At 37.3% G+C, this 27,418-nt stretch overlaps 1 protein-coding gene across 1 annotated transcript in view; it reads right to left on the bottom strand.

Moving 5' to 3' along the window:
- The window catches only part of TTN (titin), a 275,748-nt gene that overhangs the window by 89,951 nt on the left and 158,379 nt on the right, over positions 1-27,418 (bottom strand). The window contains exons 199-237 of the mRNA XM_069577076.1: positions 26,144-26,224; positions 25,169-25,243; positions 24,477-24,566; positions 23,975-24,037; positions 23,568-23,657; positions 21,519-21,569; positions 20,563-20,964; positions 20,115-20,393; positions 19,597-19,872; positions 19,332-19,471; positions 18,666-18,792; positions 18,310-18,573; positions 17,740-18,006; positions 17,342-17,605; positions 17,113-17,252; positions 16,821-16,947; positions 16,436-16,702; positions 16,055-16,321; positions 14,969-15,235; positions 14,738-14,877; positions 14,188-14,314; positions 13,242-13,384; positions 9,365-9,488; positions 8,385-8,651; positions 6,418-6,515; positions 5,591-5,759; positions 5,232-5,498; positions 4,864-5,130; positions 4,496-4,774; positions 3,999-4,407; positions 3,765-3,889; positions 3,394-3,660; positions 2,373-2,642; positions 1,979-2,281; positions 1,578-1,880; positions 1,110-1,297; positions 906-1,020; positions 515-799; positions 268-419 (exon numbers count right to left, since the gene is read on the bottom strand). Of these exons, the coding sequence (XP_069433177.1) occupies positions 268-419; positions 515-799; positions 906-1,020; positions 1,110-1,297; positions 1,578-1,880; positions 1,979-2,281; positions 2,373-2,642; positions 3,394-3,660; positions 3,765-3,889; positions 3,999-4,407; positions 4,496-4,774; positions 4,864-5,130; positions 5,232-5,498; positions 5,591-5,759; positions 6,418-6,515; positions 8,385-8,651; positions 9,365-9,488; positions 13,242-13,384; positions 14,188-14,314; positions 14,738-14,877; positions 14,969-15,235; positions 16,055-16,321; positions 16,436-16,702; positions 16,821-16,947; positions 17,113-17,252; positions 17,342-17,605; positions 17,740-18,006; positions 18,310-18,573; positions 18,666-18,792; positions 19,332-19,471; positions 19,597-19,872; positions 20,115-20,393; positions 20,563-20,964; positions 21,519-21,569; positions 23,568-23,657; positions 23,975-24,037; positions 24,477-24,566; positions 25,169-25,243; positions 26,144-26,224 (7,835 nt within the window). The remainder of the gene's footprint in view (positions 1-267; positions 420-514; positions 800-905; positions 1,021-1,109; positions 1,298-1,577; positions 1,881-1,978; positions 2,282-2,372; positions 2,643-3,393; positions 3,661-3,764; positions 3,890-3,998; positions 4,408-4,495; positions 4,775-4,863; positions 5,131-5,231; positions 5,499-5,590; positions 5,760-6,417; positions 6,516-8,384; positions 8,652-9,364; positions 9,489-13,241; positions 13,385-14,187; positions 14,315-14,737; positions 14,878-14,968; positions 15,236-16,054; positions 16,322-16,435; positions 16,703-16,820; positions 16,948-17,112; positions 17,253-17,341; positions 17,606-17,739; positions 18,007-18,309; positions 18,574-18,665; positions 18,793-19,331; positions 19,472-19,596; positions 19,873-20,114; positions 20,394-20,562; positions 20,965-21,518; positions 21,570-23,567; positions 23,658-23,974; positions 24,038-24,476; positions 24,567-25,168; positions 25,244-26,143; positions 26,225-27,418) is intronic.

Genomic DNA, 27,418 nt, shown 5'->3' with positions numbered 1-27,418 from the left:
ACTAAGCCAGTACTAAGTAAATCAGTAGGTTTTGCTTTATTTTTTTCTTAACAAACTTAGTTGAAGATCTGGTAAAGCTCATAGAATGAGGCAATTACACCAAATCTTGGTTGAACTACCTCAGGAAGCATTAGCATCAATACATTTTAAAAAGATTGAGGTACTTTTTCAGCAGTGTAAAGGTAAAAACATTTAACTCTGCAAGGCATCTCAGGATTTCCCCCCATTCTCTTTTCTGGAGTTGGTGCATTGCTGCTTAAAACTCACTTTGGTCCATGTTTTCCGGCTGACTTCACGCTTTTCAATAACATATCCAGTTAATGGACTTCCTCCATCGTCTTCTGGTGGTTCCCAAGTCAAATGTACTGAGTCCCTGGTTATATCACCAAATTTCAGTTCTTTCGGTGCACTTGGGCGAGCTGAAAAAAAAATTCAGTCAGAATCATTAATAGCTTGAACCAATATTTGTTAGTACTGTCAAATCACCTTATATGATAAAAGGTTAGTTCCTTACCAATTACATTGACATCAATCTCCCCAGAAATTGCTTTTGCACGATTTTCTAACTTCAGTGTATAAATGCCCTTGTCTGGACGTTCACTCGGAGAAATGACAAGCTCGGCGTAGGCAGACAGAGTTTTCATTTTCACCCGGTCCCCTGCTTCTAGTACTTTATCTCCAAAAGACCAGGTAGCAGTTGGCCTTGGGTAGCCTGTACTTGGAACCAGGATCTTGATGGGATTTGGCACAATAACTTCCAGACCATCTTTAAATGCACTTAAATCCATTGTTGGTTCAGCTACCAAAGAGAAAAATTAATGATTTTCCAATACTGTATTTAAATCCCAGTACCCCCAAAGAAGCTATGTGCTGTTCCCAAATCTAACAATGAAATATCCATTTACCGTCAGCATCATCAGCAGTTAGAGGACCAAGAATTTCAGATGGATCTGAAACACCAGCTTCATTTTCTGCAGATACGCGATATAAATACTTATTTCCTTTTTGTAATCCAGTAACCTAAAATTAGGAATCAATATTTGTAAAAATACATATATACATTTAAGTCCCCAGTCATATACCGTTTATTTTAGATACACATGCCCTACCTTGTAAGTCAGTTCAGGGACAAGTTTCTTATTGCAACGAACCCAATCGTCTTTTCCTTCTTCACATCGTTCAATTATATAGCCCAAAATTGGGCCTCCTCCATCTTTCAGAGGAGGTTCCCATGTGAGCTGAACTGAGGACTGAGTCTGATCGGAGGCATTTAGGTTCACAGGAGGACTTGGTCTCTCTGGATTGGAAGAAAGAATTGGAGCATGCCATTTAATTCTTTTACCACTAGTGCCACCTGGGAAGCCCCCATTTAATTCAGTGACAGATTTCTTAAGACAATGCAGTCATCATTTCGATCATCCCCATAGTCACTGGATAAAAGCAGGCACAGTGTGCATTTCTACAGTTTTGTTCAAATGTCTCTGATGTTCTTTGCATTAACTTTGATTTATTTTAATTGATAGGCTTAGTTTCTTGATTTAGCGGAGTACTTATTTCCCCTTTTGTGATGAACTTACCAATCGGATCAGCAACTTTGATGAAAGGTGTAGCTGCACTTGGTTTTCCAACTCCAATTCGGTTTTGAGCCCTGACCCGGAAGCTATACTCTTGTCCTTCCACCACATCAGTGACAGTTGCAGACAGGTCTTCGGCTCGCACTGTCATGGCAGTTTCCCATCTGATAGAAGTCTTGTCCCTTAACTCAATAACGTAGTTTGTGATCTCAGCACCTCCATCATACTCTGGTGGCTCCCATGTCAGTGAGACACCAAATCTGTTCACATCAGTGATCGTTACATTCAGAGGAGGGCCTGGAACATCTGCATTTCATCACAGAAGAAAACATGGGCTTTCAGTTATCTCAGGGATAAAAGCAGAGAAAAGCTACTTTTCAATCGACTTTAAAAAGTCTTCTTACCATATTTACTCCTTGCTTCTACAGGACTGTCAGTTTCCACTGGCTCACCAGTGCCAACTCTGTTCCTTGCACTCACTCGGAACAGGTACTCAACTCCTCCTTTCTGTAGTCCAGTGACAGTAAACTCACAGCTGTCTGCACGGTCAGTGGCCAGAACCCACGTCTTTCTCTTGATGTCACGTCTTTCAACAACATAACCTATGATTTTGCTTCCACCATCACTTAGTGGTTCTTCCCAAGCGAGGCTCACTTCACCATCAAATGTCTCTGTCACTTCTAAGTTACGTACTGGCCCGGGAACATCTGAAATTCACATATACAATTTTTTTTTTAGTGTATTATCACATTTTTAGTTGTGCTTTGCCAGTAAAGTCCAAGTGACTCAAGGGCTTACCAATAACTTTTAAATTGATGAATCCTTCTGCTTTTCCATGTTTGTTCTGAAGCACAATTTTATACCTTCCTTTGTCTCCTTTCTTGGCTGCTAAAATTCTGAAGGAAGTTTGTTCAGCTGTGGTATCAACTGTTTTTGAAGAGAGGGGTTCATTTTCTTTAAACCACTCAGCTTCTGCTTTGGGGTAGGCATAGTAGGGCACCACCATCGTCAGAGGCTGGCCAACATCAACCACCAGGTCTTGATCAGCCGTCTTGATTTTAGGTGCAGCTAGTGAGAAAAATCATATGTGAATGTTTTTGAGTGCTTTACTGTAGTCCAGAGATGCCCTAGCTGTTTTACTATGGATTCGTCAGCAAATACTAGTTACATAACCTTGGAAGCATATCACAGTAACTTAACAGTGGAGAGAACACTAGCTGACTTCACGTTCTCAACAGCTTACTTGACAAATTATCAGACTCTGAAGAACAGAGGATTAAGGATGACATGAAACCATAAAACCTCCATTCTTTGCTGTTAATAACAGCCCTATAGTGCATAAAACACGCTTTTTGTTTTATATAGAGTAGGCACCTCATACTCAGTTCAAGATAAATCAGACAAACTTGTTCTTATGTACAAGAGGTGTATTAATGGCTTTTTCAAAATGTCAGCCTACAGGGATGTCTTAGAAGCCTGGGTCAGAATGAGAACAGACCTAAGGGGCCCCACAGGGACTTGGAAAGTATAAAAGAACAGGGCTGGCTCTAGGCCTGGGTTTGCTGGGGAGACTCACAGGCCAATAGGTTAATTCTGGGAGTTAATGAACAGCTGCCACACGCCAGGAACTGTGCTGGATTTTGGTAAGTAAAGAGCAAGACTCTTGGTGGTAAGAGGAATTCGAATAGTTAACATGTGGACAGGGCTTAATAGGAATAAAAGGGTCTCACAAACATTTTCTCATTAACTATGAAGTCTGAAACCAGCACAGTATCTGTAGTATTGTAAGGGTATCTGAAGATAAAAGAAAGGGACTCACCTGCCAGTTCAAGCTTAGCTCTGGCTTCTTTGTCTTTGGCAATAAATCTGTATTCACCCTGGTCACGGGGCTTGATGTCGCAAATCTGTAGCCTGTGTATCTTTCCTTCACTCATCATCTGGTGTTTGTCACCCTGGACGATAATCATGTTGTTTTTGAGCCACTGGACTTCCACCTTATCTTTGTTGAGCTCAGCTAAAAAGACAACATCAGCACCAGGCGCTTCAAGGATGTCTTGGGGAGGTCTGATGATCTCAACAGGGATTTCTGAAAAGAAAATGTGAAATAAATACAAACATGTTTGTATTGGGATTAACAACATTTGAAGACTGGTACTAATATTAAAAATCATCCTTTCATGTAATATGTACCTTCCACAAAAAGTCTAGCTCGAGACTTCCTGTCTTCTACTCCACAAGCATATTCACACTCATCATCCAGCCTGCAGTCTTTTATAATGAGTCTATGTATGCTGCCATCTTTTTCAAATTTGTATCTAGAAGAAGAGATTGAATTATTGGTTAGCTTTCATAAGGACCACTAAATTGCCAAACATGTATATGTATATACAGCTAAGAAATAGAGATTGAGACGTTCTCACATACTTTTTGCCTTCTTTAATTTCTCTCCCATTTCTGTACCATTTTACATTTGCTTTCTCTCTGGAGAGCTGGCAGGAGAAGACGGCATCGTCAAACTCAGTGACTGTCTGGTCTTCAAGGTGTTCCACAAATTCTGTAGGGGCTTCTATGATGAGAAGTTCAGCAACAGATTTATCTTGTCCTGCAGTGACCACGTATTCACCCTCATCTGGGAAGCCACAATCTTTAATGATTAGAGAGTGCTTATATTTGTCAATTCTATATAAGACACGGTTGTCAAAAGGCACTTCTTCTCCATTTTTGGTCCACTTCAGTGTTACGTTGAGCCGGTTCACCTTACACCAGAATGTGACAGATTTCTTCTCCATGGTTTCAATATCTTTAAGAGGTTCAATGATCCTAAGATCTTCCTCTGTTGGAAAGAAGAAGAATGTGGATTTTAGTTGTTCTCATAATAGAAACTGATTTTTAACATCTCTAATGTCAAATAAGTGCCTTACCTTCTACTATTAGATTAGCTGCACTCTTAACATTTTCACCTCTGTGATTGGTCAGAGACACACTATAGTTGGCTTGATCATCTAATCGTGCATTTCTAATTCTGAGGGTGTAGACCAGGTCTTTTTGGAGAATAACGTATTTCGAACTATCAAATATGGCTTCGTCATTTCTGAACCATTTGGCTTTGGCACCTTCGGTGTTGACCTCACAGTTAAAGACGGCTTCTTGTTGTTCCTTCACACGGGTATCCTTCAGAGGAACTATGATCCTGAGTTTTTCTGAAAGCAATCAGGAAGACTTTATAGTATGAAGGACCAAAGTGGTAGATGCAAATGGAAGTCAACCCAAGAAGCATAAACACACTTACCAATTACAGTCAAGTGAGCTGCTGCTCTGGCAGCCCCAACCATGACTACATAAGTGCCCATATCTTGTAATGTGGCGTCTTTCACAACTAGAACCCTCTTTTTGCCATCAGCGATGACATCATATTTATCTCCAGATTCAAGAGTCTTATCATCTCTCTTCCACTGGACTTCAAAGCTTTCCTTTGATATAGAGCAGACAAATTCAGCCTTTTCTCCTTCAAGTATTTCAAGGTTTTGAGGCTTTGAGATAAATTCAGCAGCAAGTTCTGGAAAGAAAAAGTTGCAAGATATTGAAAACTTTAGCATTTGTACCTTAAAGGCAACAAGCATGATTTTCTTAAAATAGCATTCATTGTAATTTTCATACCATGAACTTTGACTTTGCCATCGGTTCGAGAACTTGGGAGTCGGCAGTTGTAGTTGCCAGCATCTTCCAGGTGAGCATTCTGAATGATCAGGATTCTCTTTCGTCCATCAGTAAGTATTTCGTATCTTCCTGTTTCAATGATCTCTTCATCTCCTTTGTACCAAGTTACTTCTGCTCCAGGTTTGGAGACCTCACAAACCAGTTTTACAGTGTCTGTTTCATTAACCTCAATGTTGGCAAGATTTTTTGTAAAGACAGCTTCTTCTTCTGCAAGAAGAATTTTTTAAAAAAATGAATTAAACTGGAGATTTTTTCCCCCCCAACACATATACTTCTGCAGAGAAAGACTTCACTCTTACCCAGAACTGTCAGCATGCCAGAAGTTCTTGCTGTCCTTACTTCGCAGGAATATTCTGCTTCATCATCCAGTAGACATTTGTTGATAACAAGAATGCGGACTGCTCCCTTAGATATGATGTCATATTTTTTGCCCTTTTTAATTTCAGCACCATCTTTAAACCAGTGAACCTTTATTTAAGATAAACAAATACCTTTATCAGTTTTCTTATTCCTTCACATGTATATCCTTGAGAGGAATTATGATCCTAAGCTCTTCTAAAAGCAGTCAGTAAGACTTTATATCATTAAGAAGAACTAAAGTGATAAATATAACCAAACCCCCAAAAAACAAGAACAAACGTCTTAAATTATTAAGTGAACAGCTGCGATACTACTATCAGGTATTAAAAATAATGGGATCATATAAGTGTAGAGTCAGAGGGCTTTGGATTTCATGCAGACCAACTCCTTTGTTTTCCAGATGTGTAAACTGAGACTCAAAGTTGACTCTCCTATGGTAGTTAATGGCTACCAGGAGTATTTAGTTGAGAGATGTGAAATTGCTGATATTTGATTGTTTTTAACTTAAAAATCTCTTTCCTGTGGTTCAAATTAATAATATCTAAATCTCCTGATTGTAAATCCAGTGTTTTTCAAGTAACAGCAAGTGACTACTACTAACAAGAGAAGAATTAAATCAGGTATGTCTTTCATACTAGAGTAAAACCATTAATCTAAAAATAAAATGATTAGAGATAGGTTTGGTTCACTTTTTTTCTCATTTTGGCTGACCAAAAGTAAACAAATTTATTGGAGAACACAAGTTAGCAACCGCACAATCACAGACCTTGGCGTTTTCTCGGGAAATTTCACACTCAAACCGAGCCATTTCTTTTTCTTTAACTCGAAGGTCAGTGAGTGGTCTTAAGAATTCCACATGAGGAGCTGTAAGAGAAGGTCAGAATTCAAAATGAGGTTTCTAGAAATTCATTCTGACATTACTATAGTGCATATTAAGAAAAAGTGAGTCTTTTTGCAGGCTTTTTCATATTAGGCTACCACTGATTTGGAAGTCACTTGGAGCTGCCATTCAGTTGTGATATTTTGCCTTTTACACATCTCTGTAGTTTTTATAAAATTATGTAGCATATTATATGCCCAACTAATTCTTCCTGTCTATCACCAGCTTAGTTCTTCTGAGTGATAGCTGGAAGGAAAAATCTTCACTGATACGTCTCCAGAGTTGAAAGTTGATATTGTCAAAGGAAATACCAGTAGCAAAGAATCATCATCTTATTTAAGGCAGGCAGAATAATCTTTAAGAAATCAGAAGAATTCAATGGTAGTAGAGCTTGAAGGGCTATGGCCAATCTTGTCTACAGCTAAGAGGCATAAGTCTGCAATTGAAATCATATATGTTCCGCTTTTTTGGTGTGTGTCAGCTTCAAAGAAGTCCCATATAAGGCATAAAGTTCATTAGTGCAACTAAGCAACAAGCTTTGAATGGGAGGGGGTGATTCTTTTATATATATATATATATATATATATATATATATATATATATATATATGAAATTTTATTTATCTCCAGAATTAACTTGGTGGATTTATAGGATTGAAGAGCTGCCAACATGTCCTTCCTTTTTTCAGAGCTCCTTGTGAGTCCTTCCCAAGATGACCTTTCTTGATCAATGAGATTCTGGGACACATGTGATGGCTAATAGGCTTGAAGATATGCTCATTGTAGCTGAGCCTTCTCGGAGTGGAGACAAAGTAGAGGACAGAGAAGAAGGTGACCCAAGAAGCTATTCTGTCTTAAGTGAAAGTAGAGTAACCACAATGTGGAAAGAATAAAACCAACTAAGATGCATGGAAGCACAATCAAAGCCACTATGAGCTGTTAACAGATGGGAAGCAACTAAACCAAATAGCAAATGTATTCTTTTCTAATTCCACAAAATAATTAAAAAATGGGCTTGATTCTTTAAAAATAAAACTTTTCCATGCTAGGGCAGGTACTACCCTAGTTTGCAGAGTGCAGAAGGTAAGCTTGATGGACTAGGCATGGTAGGGGTGTGGGGGGGTGGTGCCCGAATATCTTAAGGTGAGTAAATAGCAAATACTGCGCAAAAATAAAGACACTCTAAAAAAGGTATTGCTCGGCCAATGCATGAATGAAAACAAAATGAGCTAGCATGTGGCATTTTGAAAAAAGATGTTATATTTTCCACCAGAGGAAGAAATAAGGCTAAAATCCATTAGTGCTCTCTTCACTTATAGGGCTCAATCCAGGCTCCACGCCATCTTCTTTTCCATTCTTCTTTTCAGAGACAGCTTCATGTGAATGGGTTTTGTCATACTACAGCAGACCTCTGGGATGCGCCTTTTCAAACTGAAGTTTCATCCTTTTTCTAGTGGTTTCTCACACCTGAGAATTCATTTTCCTTCCAAGAGGAACTTGCTTTCATTTCCTCTCCTTTTTTTTTTTTTCTGACTCCCTTCTTGTCTTTTTAAGTTTCAATTGTCCTCGTCTGTATTGAGATATTCCTGCAGGAGGCTTACCCCACATAGACAAAGAGCACATCCGCTCATTACTCTGTGAGAAGCATAGCAAAAAGTGATCACTCTGCCCTTCTCAGACCAGATGTAGCAGAAGGACAGTTCTTTTTTTAAACACACAAAAGATCATGTTATGTCAGTATCAATAATGTAAGTCTCCAAGAAATGCAGTTAGGCCAAGAAGAGCATGCAAAAAGTGGTTTTGTTGTTGTTATCAAAGAGTTACAAGTGAAAAGTCCTGTGTAAGAATACTTACGCACGACATTCAGGTTACAAGAAGTCTTAAAATCCTTAGCATCACAAGTGTATGTCTTAATATCCTCTGGGGTACAGCCATGTATAATAAGTTTTCTGACTCTGCCATCAGCAACAATCTCATACTTCTTGCTTTTGAGAATTTCTGTCCCGTTTTTGAACCATTTCACCTTAGCATTTTCTCGGGATACTTCACACTCCAATACCGCTGTGGCTTCCTCTTCGACCGTCTGGTCCTCAAGAGGCTTAGTGAATTCAACTGGGGGTTCTGAAAGAATCATACTAATTAGCCAAACTTCTGCAAGAGTTTCAGCACCTCCTCAATTCTCCTCTTGTATCTCAAGGGCTTTCCTGTTTTTAAGTTTCCTCTGTAAGTTTGGATTCCACCTGGATGTTTTCCTCTAATAATGATGTTTCATCATTATTTTTATATACAGAGGAAAAGCAAAGAATATGAAACAACAAGGAAATAATAGCCAACTCTTGGTTAAGGGAATGATAGGTACCCATTGATAATGAGATTTCCTCTGACTGTTTACTGAATGCAATAAAAACAGTGAGAGGGAAAAATGAAGTGAGACCTATTCCAGCCAAATTTGGCTTTTTTTTTTTTTAAGTTAAATTTTGGTCTAATTTTGTTAGGCCAAAAAGTAAAATTAGCCTTTCTGATATTCGGTGGATTTGAGAGATCTGTGGAGTAAAGTGAAGTGAAGTCACTCAGTCATGTCTGACTCTTTACAACCCCACGGATTGTATGTAGCCTCCCAGGCTCCTCCGTCCATCGAATTTTCCAGGCAAGAGTACTGGAGTGGGTTGCCATTTCCTCCTCGGGATCGAACCCGGGTCTCCCACACTGCAGGCAGACACTTTACTGTCTGACCACCAGGTGGTACTTACCATATACAGATAGTTAAGAGTTGGCATTATTTATGAAACTCTGTATTATACATGTTTTAAAAAAATAAGCTGTGTGATTATTACCTTTCACAAAGAGTTTGGCTTGCGTTTTGAAATCTTTTGCTACTAGTTGGACTTCTCCAGCATCTTCTAACTTTACATCCCTCAAAGTAAGTGTATGAACTCTTCCTTCTGAACGCGTAACCACCTAGTTTATCAGAAAAAGAAAAAGAAGTTCAGTTTAAGGATATATGAATGGTAACCAGATTTATCACAGTGATCATTTTGAAATCTACAGAAATAAGAATCACTATGTTATGTATCAGGAACTAATATAGTGTTATAGGTCAATTATAGTTCAAAAACAAAAACAAAAAAACCCAACAAACTCATGGAAGAAGAGCTCAGATCTTTGTTTACCTGGGTGGGGTGGTGGGGAGAGGCTAATTGGATGAACTGATCAAAAGGTAGAAAATTCTTGTTAAAGATAAATAAGTACTAGGGATGTAATGTACTACTATAACATAACAGATGTAATTGACACTGCTGTATGTTATATATGAAGGTTGTTAAGAAGGTAAATCCAAAGAGTTCTTAACCACAGGACAAAATTTTTTGCTTTATCTTTAATATGAGATAATGGGTGCTCACAAACATTGTGGTAATCATTTCATGATGCACATAAGCCAAATTATTATGCTGTACACTTTAAACTTATACAGTGCTGTATATCAATTATATATCAATAAAACTGGAAGAAGAAAAGAATATATGAAACAACATTCCTCTCTCTCTCTCTACACACACACACACACACACACACACACATATGTAGGTGCATTTAGTTCATTCAGGTAAAGAGTTTGAAACAGTGCTTTCCAAAATGTTTTACAATAATCTGTAATGCATATATGTATTTGAAAATAATTTAAACCAATAGTTTGGAATCCTGAGGAAATTTTAGGCTTTTATAGTTTGCAGTTACCTTTATATAATTACAGGGAGGACGTCTATGTTGAAACGTCTTGGTGAATTTATATGTGTATGAGTATTTATATGTATACATATATATTTGACTCCATTTTACTACTGAGTTTGAACTTACATATATACAGGAAGAACTTATAATAGCTAAATCATGAAAGGAAGGGAGAAAAATGATCACATATAGTTAGCTGAAAGTAAACCTTATGTTCTAAATGCAAGATGTTTGCCTTGCAATGAACTAGAATTCTTCCCATTTATTTAGCAATTATTTTGCAAACCAGTTAAACATGGGATTAAAATAATTTGTACAGTCTCTTAATTTTGTTAGAAAACACAAATGAAGATGTTGGCTCTTCATTTCACACATGAAAGTCATGTATTTGCACCTTATGACTGGGAAGAGCAGGTATCAGACAGAGCTATGATTGTTCACAAAGCACAAACGGATAAAGAGACTTCAGAACGAGTGAAAGCAGGAGGCGGCTGCGATCTTGGAGTATGAAGACAAAGGCTGCCACCACCGTTAGTATTTTGATTTATGTTAGTGTTATAAATGCAACCTTAGGTGGTTTGAAGGGGTATCACCTGTAGGAAAATGAATCATCAAAAAGAATACACTGGCTTGATATGGGCTGCAATTAGGTTGCGTAATTGGCTTGTGCCAACGGATAATCAGGCTACAGACAGAGCTATCCTCACAGTAAATTATAAGACAAGTGGAGGTTCTTCTAGTTCACCCATCCCAAATTCCTCAAGACATTGTGCCCTGTCATAGAGATTGATTTTGCTTAAGAGTTCACCTACAGTTAAGAATAATGTAAAATTTTTTACCAGTAGAACTGTTTATTATGGTGGTGTAAAGAAGAGAGTTAGGAATAAAGTTTCATATGAAGGTTTTTCTTTAATGAAGAGCTGGGCTATTAAAATAACTACCTTAATAATTGGGAAAGCCAAAACAAAATTAGGGAAAATAAATAGGAGAAAGTAATTAAGATATGTTCTAGGAACACAGCTACTTATTCAAGGACATGATGCTTGAATGGGAGAAAGATTGTTTCTGTGATGATGTTTCAATATAAATTGTGCATTTAAAAATTCGACTGTGATTTAGGGCTATTTTAAAAAAGTATCTCCTGTTCTAATCTACCAACAGATATTTGTTGACACATGGTTTTATCACTGAAATTTCACTGAGGTTACTCTAAAATATTCTATTACCAAGAACTAGGCTCAGTGGTTCTCAGGAAATATTGCTGTACACCTGAAACTAACACAACATTGTAAATCAACTATACTCCAAAAATTTTTTCAAAATAAAATGGTCTAGTTTTTACACTAGAACTAATAAGACTAATCTTTTAATTAAAAGCTCTTAATTTGAGCTAAAGATATATAGTAGCAAAAGAGTAATATCATTTGTCCTTAAGCAATGTTCCTTTGGGACTTTCCTTGTGGCTCAGACAGTAAAGAATCCGCCTGCAGTGCAGGAGACCAGGTTTTAATCCCTGGGTCAGGAAGATCCCCTGGAGAAGGGAATGGCTACTCAGTCCGGTATTCTTGCCTGGACTATTCTATGGACAGAGGAGCCTGGCTGACTACAGTTCATGGGGTTTCAAAGAGTCAGACACAGCTGAAGGGACTAACACTTTCAGTGTTCCTTTATTCAAATCATGAAAGGGTCTTGAAAAATCAACCAGTGCTCTGCCTTTAGACATGAAACAATTAAACCACACTTAACTGGACAAATGTGTATTTTGAAAAAGCAAACATGAAGGTGGAGATGCCTCCATCACCCAGTTCAGTATACGCAGAAGACCTCACAGTGAGGACAGTTTCTATCTTTGGTAACAAAGGAGATCAACTCGTCATTACTGTCTGTATAGCAGGCAGATTTTATCTCCCAGATGAATGTTAACTGATTACCCTTTAATTCCTTTATTAAAATACTACTACTTTTGTTCAAGAATAGTTGTTCAAAGGCATTTTCCATCTAATACTTTAATCAACTTTGTGGCTCTTAATTAAACCGAATCCCTTTTTAATTATATTCCTATAATTCTTAACAGTTTGATTTACATTGAAGACTTGATGCCACATTTGATACTATAAATATCAAATATCTAAAAATACCGAAGGAAAAAAAAAAGGACATAATGGCCTGTGCTTATTTCCAACACATGTTGGATGTTTTCTATATATTTTATTTCAAGAATTCAAAATTAATGGTGAGTTATCAAGATAATTTAAACACATGTTGTCTTAGGGAGCAAAATACATAGTTCAATTTGGGTATTGAGCTAGTTACTCAATACCCACCACAAGCTAGTTACTTCCTAAAACTTCTTAAAGTATATTTGTTCATACATGTGGATAATCACGGAGCCCTTCTTTCCTGCCACCACCATCAGCTGCATTTTAAATAGTCCATTTGCATTCCAGAATTTGCACAGCTCAAAGCACTTGAGGGTTAAAAATAGCTTTGGAGAAATGCTTGAAGAGCAGATCCACCCAGAAGTTATCTCAACTACTTGATCAACTGCCTGAAATGGAATTTCCATCCTCTCCTCTTAATCCCCTTATATGCAGAACACGAAATAGCATGGAGAGAATTCGCCATGAAACCTAATCTGTACCCTTGTACCGCACAGCAAATCAGAAAGCCTTTTTGATCCCTCCTGTCTTCAATGAATTAAACTATCACTGATCATTAATTAATGTTTGCCTTTTCTGCAAAGTCCTAAAACTTGATTGTACTTAAAATTTTAATTTCCATTTCAATAGAAATATCATCAGGTTAAAGCCCACAAAAATGAGAAGAACCTGCTTTACAACATCAACAGAAATCACGCTTGAGTGGGGAAAAAGGGAAGGGGAGACAAGGGACAGTAAGGAAGAACAAGGAGCATGCATGTGAAGATGAAAGTACTGAGGGAGAAAGAAGTGCAGGCAAGGCCACCACCCGTCTGCCTCTGACCTTGTCACTGGGCTCCAGTTTCTTCCCTCTGAGGTACCATTCCACTGGGATGTCCTCGTAGGACAGCTCGCAGTCGAAAGTGGCGGTTTCCCCTGCAGTCACCGTGACATCCTTCAGAGGCCTCAGGAGACCAATGACGCGGGCTGTGCGAGGGGAAGGAAACAGCTCCCGGTGACTCATTTTGTAATTCCAAAAGGATAAATACACATTTAGTTATTGATTGTCAAGGTTGCTTTCCTCGAGGAGTAAAGAGCCACAGGGCTGCCCGCTGTTCTCACTCCCATGTGAACATGGCCCCTTGGTGCCGAGAAGGGGAGAGCAGGTGGCCAGGGAGCGGGTATCTATCTGTAGGGGCCCTTTCGTTCTGATTTGCAAGGTCAGCGAGAAGTTTGTGCTGCATCTGTTGTTCTGCCAGGCATCGAGTTCCTCTTGCTACATAAGGTATGTGACTTCCAAAATAACTAAGACTCTGATTGGGAGAGGACAAGGGCCCCTCAACCACACAGCCTGTCCAATCCATAAACACTTCTGCCCCTTCCAAAACTGTTCGCTTGATGCTTCCCGCCTCCCTTCTTGAATCTGAAATGCCCACACAGCAGTTTTTCTTTTTTGTGTGAAAGTTGTATAGCCACTTGAAAATTTTCTTTAAGGGTCTTTCAGAGTTCTGAGTTAGACTCTTTTTCTATGAATATTCTACTTTGAAAGAATTAGGGAGTGGGGGAGTGTGAAACTTAATTTTCTTTGGTTCAAACAGAATGGTTGATGAAATTTCCAAACTTTAGAATTTGAACCACAGGTGTATGAGGATGACAAAGAAGTAAATACCAGAAAGCTAGTTTCTATACTTAATAATGTTTTCTAATTAACTAAATAAATCTAATTTCACTCACATCCCGTTGCTGCAGGAGTATACCATTCACTTTCAGCAGAAAGACCTAACACTTACGTTTTACTCGGAGGTGGGCGCTAGATTTAACATTGGCAGCTTGGAAATCCACCCCCCCAGTCTGGTCCAGGCGGCAGTTGTGCAAAATAAGGAAGTGTGTTTTGCCTTCTTCCTTGATCTCACATTCCTGTGTCAAAAGAGAGGAAAGATTCCATAGGAAGTCATCTTTGGTATTTTGTTCTGAGGATAAAATTCCTTAATTAAAGGAATTTATGAGGAAAACTCTTGAGGTGACTATATAATTTTGAGTTTTGTGAAAGAAAGCTAACAAATATTATTCATGATGGCAATATTTATTTTAGCTGCTTCATTCTAAACCAACCAGCAGCATTTATAGAATATCTAGAACCTTGTACCAATGCTGGATCAAAAATAATGCAAGTGTGCCCATCTGAGCCCATTCATAGACCCTAATAACTCTCACTGGCTTGAGTTCTGATGAACTTGATATCATGTTTTAAATGCCTTGTGTGCACTCTGACTTTTCTCCTGTCCTTTTCCTATTTCACACAGCTCCTCTGGGCATTGACAAGTTCAGAAATAGCCTTACAGGTGTTTGGAGCAGGGCCTCTCCCTTGAGTTTCCAGTTGGCGTGGATATCTTCTTCTGAGATTTCAGTTTCAAAGCGAGCCGTCTCAGTCTCCATCACCTCCACACTGTACAGGGGCCGCACCAGTTTAATTTCCCGATCTAGAAAAGTGCAGGGTCAGCATGTGTCATTAGCCTCTGGCAGAAATAACTCCAACAGCTTCAAGAGTAAAGCTTGTGGAAATTTCCTTACCCTCAATGTCAAGCTTTCCTGAGGTCTTATCTGTCCCACAGTCACAGGTGTACTGTCCAATATCTGATTTCAAGGCTTTCTTTAGGATTAGCATGCGCTTCTTGCCATCTGCCTTAATAACAGCATTTTTAGATGGCTTTATTTCCTGTCCATCCTTAAACCATTTCACCGGTGCATCTGCTTTGCTAATTTCACACTGTAGAATCACTTCATCTTTCTCTACGCCAGTGTAATCTTGAAGCTTTCCTGTAAAGTATGGATCTCCCTCTGCAAGTAAAGTATAAGTGAAAAAAATTCATTAACCACCTAAGGAGATAAAAATCTCTTGGAAAGTTTAAGGGGCAGCTCACAGAAGTCTGGGTGTATTTAGAAAGTGTACCATGCTTCCACTCATTTAACATGTATGTTCAAAAGTTCTCTAAAAGTTAGAAAAGGAATTAATGCCTGGGATTTATCAAGATCTAATCTATCTATATTATATTTTGAAGTATTTCATTAACAGTAGTATGAAAGACACAGTGAAATTTAGCTTCAAATAATTATGTGTTCCTCCATCATTCAGCTAAATTTTGAATTTCTTAGCACATCTCTTATGACTAGTTTACCTGTAAGCTTTCCAGTTCATATTATTAGTTTTTCTTCTATCAATTAACAGTTCGCCTTTAATGGTCATATATAATCTGCCTGATACTAGCAGCCCAGGAAAAACAATGAGCTTTATTAATGTAAGTTCTGTGTTTCTTAGGGACTTGAGAAACATTTTTCTGAAATAATTTTGATAAAGTGAAGAGAGAGGAAGCATTTATATTCCTAATTTTAAATATGACAAGGCTCCATAATTAACTGAGTTTTAATTCTGATTTAAACTGGCTATTTTGTGAGCCTGAGTCTTTATTCCTTTAAAATCCTCATATTTTTTTGGTAAAAATATTTCAGACTCAACCCTAATAATGTATGTGGTCATTTCTTAAGGGCAGGAATTGCTTTCATGCAAAATAACACTTGAAAGATTTTACACAGTAGATACTATATAAATTTCTGATGAATTGAATGCAATAAAATTAAATTTAAAAAAAAAGCACCTACCAAGCACAGTGAGTTTGGCTTCTGAACTTAACCCCATAGCTTCCACTTTAATTTGAGAGGTATCATCAATAGAGAGGTTTCTGAATGTGATGGAATGGGTCTTCCCTTCATCATCCATTGAGACCCACTTGCTGGTGTGCAGGCGCTGGTCATTCTTGAACCAGCGAACACGGATGTTGTCATGGGACAGCTCCACAGTAAACACAGCACTTTCCCTCTCTTTGGCTGTTACATCCTTGAGTGGGGTGAGGAATTTAAGTCGGATTCCTATCAGGAAAAAACAACAGCAATTTATTAATACCGATCCTTAAAGGAGGATATATAAAAGGAAAAATGAAAATAAAAGCATTTAAAGGTAGCCTATCTGATAAGAATGCTTACCTTCAATGATCAGTTTGCCACTTGTATGCTTATCTTCAGCTTCAAATATGTATTTGGCTTCATCTTCAAAAGCAGCAGATTTGATCACCAGTGAATGCTTAGTACCATCCTTGATAAGCTCAATTTTGTCATCACCTGTGATTTCCTGGGTTCCTTTCAGCCAACGGTATGTTTTGGGCTCCCTGGATACTTCACATTCAAACTTAGCTTCGTCTTTCTCAAAGACTTTAATGTCACTGAGAGGTGTGATGAAGATAAGTGGCAATTCTGAAAAAAAGAAAAGGGTGTGGATGAAGCCAGAATACGCTTCCAGGCATCAGTTCTGGGTCTCAAAAGGAAGCCTTGCAAAGAAAACACAAAAGGGTGGCTGGCAAGCAGAACGTACCTTTCACTTTCAGATTGGCTGCGGATTTAGCATTGGCAGCTTGGAAGGAGACCTTGCCTGTCATATCCAGCTGGCAGTTATAAAGGACCAGAATATGCTTCTTCCCATCTTCAATGATCTCACAGTCCTGTTTGGAGTGAGGTGAGGAGGAAAGAGAAAGAAAAACATCATTTTCATAACTGGTTATTCCTACAAATAATCAAGAGATTTTGTACCAGAAATGTACCATCTTTCACCACTGAGCAAGCAAGCGCCCCACCCCTACCTATGTGATCAGATCATTGCAACTTACAGGGGAGGCAGTTAAAGGCTCTCCTTTTAGCTTCCACTGGCCATGGACATCTGGTTCAGAAAGTTCAATTTCAAAGCGAGCTGTTTCACCCACAAACACTTCGACTCCATACAGAGGCTTCTCCACTTTTATTAGTCGGGCTGAAATTTACACAGAGTTTTGTAAGAATGACTGGACAAAGCAATTGCAGATTCAGATGGGGCACCTTTAGAAATTCTGTGTGGCTCACCCTCAACAGTGACGTTTGCTTTTGTCGTATCCGTGCCGCAGTCACACACATATTCGCCTTTGTCTTTCAGATCTGCCTTTTTGATTTTTAAGATGCGGTGCAGGCCATCTGCCTTGATGGAGTGTTTTGGTGAAGGTAGAAGCTCTTCCCCATCTTTGAACCATTTCACTGGCACATCTTTGCTCACTTCACACTTGAGAACAATCTCGTCCTTCTCGACTCCTGTCTTGTCATGCAATTTCACAGTGAAGTAGGGATCGGCCTCTATAAGGGACATTTGGCAGATAATCAGAGAACGTCAAAGCGAAATTAAAGAGTTATACATTGCAAAATGTTTAACCGTTACCCCCTCCCACCATCCAAAAGTCAGCTCTCTGGTTATAGCTGGTCACATTTACCTAAGACCTTCAGGTTAGCTGTGGAGCTGAGGTCCTTAACCTGGGCTTTGATCTGGGAAATATCATCCATTGTCACTTCTCTCATTTCCAGCTTGTGAGTCTTGCCCTCTGAGGAGATGAGTACAGTCCTGCTCGTGTGGAGTTTGGCATCATTTTTGAACCAGACCACGTGCATTTTTTCATGAGAAAGTTCACAGACAAAAGTTGCTGTTTCACCTTCTTTCACTGTCTGATCTTCAAGAGGTGATATGAATTTCAGTCTTATACCTGCAATACAAGGTAATATGCTCAGAAATACAATTTACCTTCAGAAATAGTCCACTCTGCCTGGCAAAAAGAATCTTTCACATGGCATTTATTGAGTCACCTTTTCAAAAGGATCTATCCTCCATTAAAAAAAAAATTAAGGGGATTGTTTTGATGGCAATGTGAAAATAAAGTTGTGGGGCTGATGGTCACTTACAGCTATTAAAACTTGATGTTCCTTTTTTTCCTGATGATCTGTATGTGAAGTCAGATATTCATGTGCCTAACTACAGGATGGTAGAGTCAGAGCTCACCAGCTCTTACCTGTAACAAATAATCGTGCTGAGGTCTTCTTGCCCTCCACTTCAGCAGTATAGACTCCTTCGTCATCAAATTGAGAATCATTGATGACAAGAATGTGTTTCTTTCCATCAGTAATGATATCAAACTTGTCAGATGACTTGATTATATCAGGTCCTTTAGACCATATAACATTTGCTTCTCGAGTGAGGACACATTCAAATCGCGCCTGTCGCTTTTCTGGGACTGTGACATCCTTCAGGGGCACAGCAAAGTCAAGTTCGATTTCTGGAAAGCAAACATGAAGAATGAGGCTTTTCAGAATGCAGGGGGCTGTCAGATGAAGTTGAGCCCACTCCATGAGTCCTAAAGGCCCATACCTTTCACTGTCAGAATGGCAGTCGTAACTGCATTCAGTGCCTGGTAAAGAACTTCACCAGCTTGGTCCAGTTTGACTTTATGCAAAGTCAAGAAGCGTTTTCCACCTTCTGCCTTGATCTCACATGTCTGAAAAAGGATAGGTTTAGTTAGCATTTGAATGAGATAGATTGTTTCAGATACAGATGTCTATAGAGCCATAAAATAACTGTAATACTACTAATAAAAATAAAGAATATTGTCATAAAATTTTTTTTTAAATTGCTGAGCTGTCTACAAATAGTGCATCAAATTTCTTCTCCTCTTTGAGACTCTGGAAGCCAGAAATAATTCCATCTTTACTGAACCAAATCTGAGTGTCAGAATCAGTTATAGAATGTGGTCATACAGAATATGACTAACAACTTATTCTATTTTTTATTGATGTATAGTTGACTTACAATGTAGTGTTTATCACAGGACGTTGAATATAGTTCCCTGTGCTATATAGTAGGGTCTGTGGTTGACTCATTCTATACACAATAGTTTGTGTCTGCTAACCCTCAACTCCCACACCCCCTCTCTCCCTTGACAACCACTCGTCTCTTCTCTATGTCTGCGAGTCTGTCTCTGTTTTGTAGACAGGTTCATTTGTGTATATGATTAACAACTTAAAAGAAATTACTCACAGGTGAGGGTCTTAGAAGTTCTCCCTTCAGTTTCCATTGTCCAGGAATATCTGCTTCCGAGATTTCTGCATCAAAGCTTGCACTTTCTTTCTCATAAATGGTAACATCCTCTATTGGCTTAAGCAATTCAACTTCACGGTCTGTATTGGTAAAGGATGAAAAACCATCAGGCGTTAAACAGTGACACTTTTGTGAGTGTACCTGGGTATGTTATTTTGCCTTAGGCACATACAAAACTTAAGAATAAATGGTAAGGTTTTTATACCTCCAAGTGTCAGCTTGGCAGGGTATCTTTTCCCTTCAATTTCCACTGCATATTCATCAATATCTTCTGGCATAGCATTCTTAACTTTGAGGTGTATATGATTTCCTTCTCTTACTATCTCAGTCTTATCAGTTGGTTCCCAGGGGATCTCATCATATCCTTTGTACCACTTAATGTTTGGAGTGTCCTTGGCTATGACACAGGTGAAGACAGCCGTCCCTTTGGGTTTCACGTGCTGATCTCGTATGGGTTTCACCAGCCAGTCTCTGATGACTTCTGTATGATAAAACAGGTCAGAAAAGATAATTAGCATCTGAATAAGCAGTACAAAACCTTCCTTAGCGAATTTCAGAAACAGCGAAAAATTCTCAAAACTGGACATAATTAATCTGCTCTGATTTGATATTCTCCCTGGTAGGTAAGGTGTAAGACTGTTGATATTCTGATACTGGAAACTGAAGATCTCTCTTCTCTTTTCTGAACAGTAAGTAGAACTAATTTCCCAGCGAAGCACTGACCTACTACTTTCACGCAGGATGAGCACTCCAGGTTGTTGGCATTTTCCACAGTCACTGTGTATGTCCCAGCATCAGAGTCATCTGCATCGTTGATGGTCAGCGCCCGCAACAAGCCAATGACGCCGGGCACAATTTTGCCGGGTTTCTCCACGACAATCTTGCCATCCTTCCTCCAGACCACGTCACGCTCTTTGTTTAACTCACAGCTTAAGTATAGCGGCTGTCCTCTGACCACTGTGACTTCCTCTTCAAGAGTTTTTACAAAACGCACAGGAAGTTCTATGGAGAATTGCGATATTAAAAAGTGGCAGAGACTTTTCAATACATACAATATTTTCAATGAGATAAAACTTGGGAAGAAATTTTGTTTAAGGGACAATAAAAATTGCTACGGAGGTTTACTGTGTTAACGTTCCATGGGGGCCATATTCAGAAGACTGGAAATTACCTTCAACAATCAGTTTAGCCGTGGAGGTCTTCTCCTTATTTCCCAGACGTAGAACACAGGTGTATTCGCCAGCATCAGAAAGTTGAACATCAATGATATGCAGCTTTCTGTCTTTGCCATCAGCGATGAATCTGTACTTTGGGCTCTCACGGATATTGCTACCATCTTTCATCCAGGTTGTAACTGCAGTGGACGGGGAAATTAAACACTCAAAGATTGCAGAAGAGCCAACTGACTCTGCTTCAGTCAAGACAATGTCTTTGATTTCTTTCACAAACTTCAATGGCACAGCCTTCAGCTGGTAGGTGAACGGGGCTTCGTCAGGCGGCTTCTCTCCACCACTTCCTGGTCTTAACTTTTTCCTTTCAGCTTCTATTGGTGAAGGAGTCTTTTTGGCTACACCTAATTCAAAATAAAATTAAAAGTTGAATTGGCATTTCCATAAGGGTCAGAAAGTGCATCCCTGGCTGTCTGCTGGGTAAAGCCAGTGATAGTGTGACCACGAGACAAGAGGGGAAAATTAAAGATGAGGCAACTATCAATTGAATTTATCCTGCATTCTTTCAGAAAGAAAATGAGGAGGCAAAAGGAATCCATGGATAATGAACACTCTGCATTTTTTCAAGTTTGAAAGCCAAATCTATAATGTCCAGATTAATGTCTCATTATTTCATCTATCATGTATAAATACCATATATATGGAGAATGAAGCTTGGAGCCTGTAGGGTTCATTATCCTAAAGTGTGTATGTTACATATGTAATATCCAATTGAGTAATATTAGAGGTGTATTCATTGTGATATCAAAAGACATACTAGTGTTTGCAGAATCAATTAGAAATCATAAAGATTGATATAAATTTTGAAATCTTCCCCCTTGAACAGAAAACTGCCCTTGAAAGTAAAGTTTTCAGAGTGAAAGGTTTTACAACTCAGGTACAGGGAAATGAATCTTACCTTTGATGGGACCTTTTGGCTTGGCAGCCTCTTCTTTCGGTGCTTTGGCTTCTGAAATAAAAATAAAACCCAGCATTTAAACAATTTCATGCTTAGTAGTAAACCATGTGGGCTGAATCATGCTCTTTATTATAAATATGAATGCATGAAGAAAAATTGGATTTTTTAATGTGACTTTTACTGAGACTATCTGGATATTTCCAGCAAGACATATTCTGAATGTTATGACCAAGCTAAATTGCCAATGTTTCTAGGATTAAAAAATTACCTTCAGCAAGTAATTTTTCTCCCATTTCTGGAAGGCTTACTCTTACCTTGTGAGGAAGAGTTTTACGCTTACCTAGCTGTGTAAAATATTTTGTATGTTAATGTGTATGCTGGTTATGTGAATCAAGGAAATACCTTTTTTTTATCAACAAGGAATCAATGTAGGCTAAAGGGAAATAACCCAGAAGTTACCAAAATTCTTTCTTTATTAAGCTGGGCAAATAAATCCAGGGAAGACTCCAGAAAAAGAAAGGGTCTATGTACTACAAACGTACAAAGTCTTTGAAGATCTCCCTTAATTAGATAATGAACTAAGGCAAAACCAAGACAGTTCCCACACTTAAGAGTTTAATTCAATTAATATGGGGCAGTATAAATTGTAGAACCAGTTCTTTAGTGTCAGACCTGGGGATGTGAGAAAAGCTGTACTTTTATACATACTTAATTATCTCAATGTCAGTTCTTGTCTTTTTCTGAACTAATAAAAGTATCACATAAAAATCATAAAAGTTTAAAAGAATAATGCCTAAACTGTATCAGTGACAACATATGTTGTATAATATTAAAATTAAACCATAGATGAAAGAACACAGTATATTCTCATGTTATTAAACATAATAAAAATCCAAATATTTCTTGCTATGTACCAAGCACTGTGCTAAAAGTTTTGCGTATAGTTAATCCTCATAATAGTTTTAATAAGTAGTTATTAAATATTCTGATTTTATAGACTAGGAAAGAAATTAAAGAAGTAGACAAAGATCAAACAGTTAGGACATGTGTTTATCAATGATCTATACATGTCAAATCATTTTGGTTTTGAGATTATCACCTAAGTGATGAATAATAGTTCAACTAATATGTGGAGAAGGCAATGGCACCCCACTCCAGTACTCTTGCCTGGAAAATCCCATGGATGGAGGAGCCTGGTAGGCTGCAGTCCATGGGGTCGCTAAGAGTTGGACACGACTGAGCGACTTCACTTTCACTTTTCACTCTCATGCATTGGAGAAGGAAATGGCAACCCACTCCAGTGTTCTTGCCTGGAGAATCCCAGGGACGGGGGAGCCTGGTGGGCTGCCGTCTATGGGGTCACACAGAGTCGGACACGACTGAAGCAACTTAGCAACTAATATGTATTTTAAGTTTGTACCTAAGATACCTATACCACTGAGTTAGTACACTGAAGAAAATTATTATTGATCTAAATTCTTATATAGATTTAAAAGCAGAACTATGCAGTCCTTTTTTTTCCTTTTCATTGTGGTAAAATATACCTAACATAAAACTGACCAGTTTAACCATTTTTAGGTGTACAATTCAGTTGCATTAAATACTTCACAATATTATGCAACCATCAATTTCCAGAACTTTTTCTTTATTCTAAAATGCAGTCTTTTTAAAAAGTGAGAAATGATTTTTACAGGGCACGTGGGAAATTTGCATCTCCATGGGATTCCTATATGTATGTCCTTAGAGAGTATCTATATGTCTTAACTTTGAACATACTCATTAGTTAATCTCAAAAGCATATAAATAAATGATGTTTTGCAGAAATACACATTTCAATCAAAATTGCACATTTCAATTGCACAATATGCACCCATGGATGAGAAAGTAGGTTGGTACAGGGGAGCAGATAAAGAAAATTTAATCATGAATTTATAAGCTCCCACAACTGAAACGATGCTGTGTTTCAACAAAAAGAAAGCCTAATTTTTAACGAAGTTTTCATTAAGCCACCAAAACAAACAAGCAAAAAGGAAACAACAGAATAATTACCTGCTTTCTTTCCAACTACTGGCACCGTCACTGGGGCAGCAATGGGAGCTGGTGGGGGCTCCACAGGAGGTGGTTTGATTATTTTCACTTCTGCAAAAAGATGTTCATTGCATTAATGTATCCTTTGTCACTTCCTAAAGCCTATTTGCCTCCCCTGGTGAATTTTAAAATCTAATAAACTGTTTTTCAAAGAACAATATATTCTAATTATAATAAAATCTATATACAATACTATATTCGAACATATGTGATATTATATTAAAATATAACAGTATAATCTAAGACATTGGGACGTTAGAAATCACTTGACGCATGCACACTTTCACTCCTCTTTTCTTATTAACTATACATTGTTTGTGTGAAACATGAAGGTATATGCTGTTGATATTGAGGATAAGCTTGCTTACCTGGTTCAGGCTTTGGTTTTGGTTCAGGGGCAGGGAGAGGTATTGCTGGCTTAATTTCAGGCACTAAAACAATTCATAGTAATAAGCAGGTTATCACAGTGTTTCTGAAGTTTTTCACAAAGTCAAACCAAAATTGGACAGGTTTAATGTATCTTGGAAGATACTAGAATTTATACACAAACAGTCACTAAGTGAAATACTTGATCCAAGTTTATTCTTACATTTAAACAAAGTACTTAGAAAATACAGCAAGTCAGTTTTATTGATTTTCTAATGTTATTATTCATCTCACTGCCCGTAATACAATTTTGTTTAGTTTTTAAAACTTAGTAATGTATTTAACAAATGGGTGGGCATGAGGCAACTGCATGTGAGAGTGAATTGTAAAGAAAATTAAGCTGGATGAGATGAGTAGAGGTCAGGTGTTCAAATCTTAATGCCAGTGTAATGATATTTTAATTGATGCATATTTGTATTTTTAGAGACAACTGGAAGTTTGTACCTTTTACTGGTTCTGGAATTTTCCTTTCCTTTTTGGTAACAGCTGGAGGAGCTTCAACCTCTTCCACAGCTTTTGGAGGTGGTTCTGGCACTTTAAGATAATAGGATAATTTTCTAGTGTTATTTTAGGATTTGAATCCTTAGAAATCAGCTAATCTGAAATAATTAGATCAAACTATTTTCTGAAGCTCTGTTGTTGACTTTAGAAAGAAAACCCTTATATTCTATCAATTAATTTCTGTTTTCTCTTCTTGACTCTGCTTCAATTTATTTTTCTTTCTCTTATTTCACCTACTTGCCTCCCAACCCCGTTAGTGAGCTCTCCCTTTCTAACTCACTTCTGAAATAGCAAATATACTGTTTGAGAATAGATAAAAATCAGCCCACTAAAAGCCCCAAATTTTATGAAACATTTCTGACACCTTCCCATGAAATTATTTTGCAGCCAACTTGATTATTTCAGAAATAATAATAACAATAATGATGATGAAGTGCATGGAAATGCATGAATGGATTTGAGAACTATTAATACTATAAAAATGTTTAAACAGAAAGCAGACAATGGAAAACATAGACAGATGAAATATGAAGCTACATTTATATTTAACTCCATTTATGTTTACAAGATAAACCTTTTGTTAAATCTCAATTTTGTTAAAAGATAATTTCACAAATTTTTACTGAGATTCCTACCTGTAGGTTTTTTAATTTTTTCTACTTTTTTAGGTTCTACTTTAGGTTCTTCTTCTTCAGGTCTCTTTCTTAGAACTTAAAAGACAAAAAGGTTTATATGTAAACCAAGACAAACAAATGAAGATGCTGAATAAGCTTAACGAATGCAAATAATGTACAAAGCAAGGAAAGTGAACAGCATGAGCTCAAGTGTACCGGGAAACTGGCTTTTACACTAAAAATGCTTTTAAGAAAAAGATCAAGTGTTGTTAAGGTAATTAAAATAGCACTCAGAGTCACTTTATATAGATAGGCTGCTCAGAGACAAATCCATGGCAGATATATGCAAACACAAAATGAATAACCTGAAGAGCAAAAAATTCTAATAATTCAATGTTATAATTTAATGAGAAAAGAAGAATTTAAATAAGTACAAAGTTAACAGAAGTGGAGATGGCCAAAGAAATGTAGCCAAGAAATAAGTAATTCTATGTGGAGGGAAAGTCAGAATTTGAGTCTTCATTCAAATATCTTGTTTCTAATTCTTTAATATTTTATTAGTAGAAAGAAATACTCAGGTTTTAGAAAGTGTTATTTATTAGTTGTGGTAATCCTGTGTCACACTTTAAAACTGAATTTTGAGTTTAGGCTTAAATCATTTGGTGTAATTTAGAGTATTTAATAGGCTTAGTGTATTTTACTACATAATTTGATTATGAAAATGGCAGCTATAGTCATTCTGATTAGTTTAGAATATTATCAATTTAGTCATGTCTATTAATGTTGTAAATTTCAAGATACTCTGAATGCTCACAAAATTTCTATCATTTTAAAAAGATATGGAAGTGATTATATTTAATTTTCAATGCAACTAGAAATGAATTTTGATAAATTAGGAATCTAATTAAGAGAAAACCAAGGAACAGAAATATTTTGTAAGCTTTCAAGTTCTTTTTTGTTATTTGAAGCTGATACAATGTTTGAAAAATACTATACCGCTTTTGAGAACAACTTCTTCCCTTGGTTGAGGTTTAGGTTCAGGAAGTAATTTGCGAACTTTCTTTTCACCTCCAGCCACTTAAAAAAATATGATTTTAAATTTTGAAGTAAATTCATATAAAAAGTAAATTTCAACAAGAAACTGTCTCTTTCAAAACTAGTTAACCATGATGCATAAGTAATAATTCTTGTTGCATATAAATATCACAGAATTTAAAAGCAAGAACACACTTCAAGTTGTTTCCTCTGCATAGATCTATATAACCTTGTGATGAAATTCAATCGCATTAACTTCAGGCAAATACATTCATTCACCTTAAAAGGGTGTAGAAGATGTTATTCTATATTGACTTTATGAATTTTTCATTCAGTACAAGGTTCTTGACAGCATCTTTGCCCCAATATGCAACTGTAGATTGTTCAAACCTACACTGATATTCCCCTAACCATTAATTATAGTAGGCGTGAGTGACATTATTCAGATCTCCACTAACAAGAGAAGAAAGCCAAATAATATGGATTATGAACTTGATTTGGGGAAAGGAGAAATACTTAAACAATCTGAATTTTTAGATATTTCTATAAAACTTCACATTTGGTGCTTTAAATAAGACATTTGCAACTTATTAAATAACTTTCGTGTTATGTGATAAAGATAGACGTGCTTAACTCGAAATTTTAAACATACAGAGCAAATATGTAAATATTTCATTTTAAATATTTTTTCTGTCTAGTATTTTAAGTAAAATTTCACAAATATTAAATATTTTATCGATAATTATTTTAGAGTTACCAATATTTGTAATGTAAACCATTTTCATTGATCAAGCTGGAGAGACGCCTATGCATTTAATTTCCATCAGTAATATAATTTACTTATCTAATGAATATAGTGAAAATGTATCTTTGTATCTGCTTTTCCATATTATTATTTCATTTCTAAGATCTTACATATGAGACTCAGGTATAGAACACACCATTGCAGTTATTTTTAAAGTCATTATATATTAATATGTCATTGCATGTTTGACATATTAATATGTCATTTAATGTTTGAGTGGCTTTGTAGAGGATTATTACATCCTCTGCATCCACAGCTAACATCCACAGCAACACTAATTTGTAATCTGTTTTATAAATGAGGAAATATATATTCAGATGGGTGATTTTTCCAAAATCCCAGAGTGAATCAGGAATAGATTCAACTTATGAGTCTGGATGTGTTAATTACTTAAATAGAACACTGTTCCCTACTATGCTCACTGGAAAAAT

The sequence above is a fragment of the Ovis canadensis genome, chromosome 2 (genome assembly GCF_042477335.2).
Source record: "Ovis canadensis isolate MfBH-ARS-UI-01 breed Bighorn chromosome 2, ARS-UI_OviCan_v2, whole genome shotgun sequence".
NCBI lineage: Eukaryota > Metazoa > Chordata > Mammalia > Artiodactyla > Bovidae > Ovis > Ovis canadensis.
Note: the sequence above shows the minus strand (reverse complement) of the source record. Positions and strands in the feature narration are given on the sequence as shown.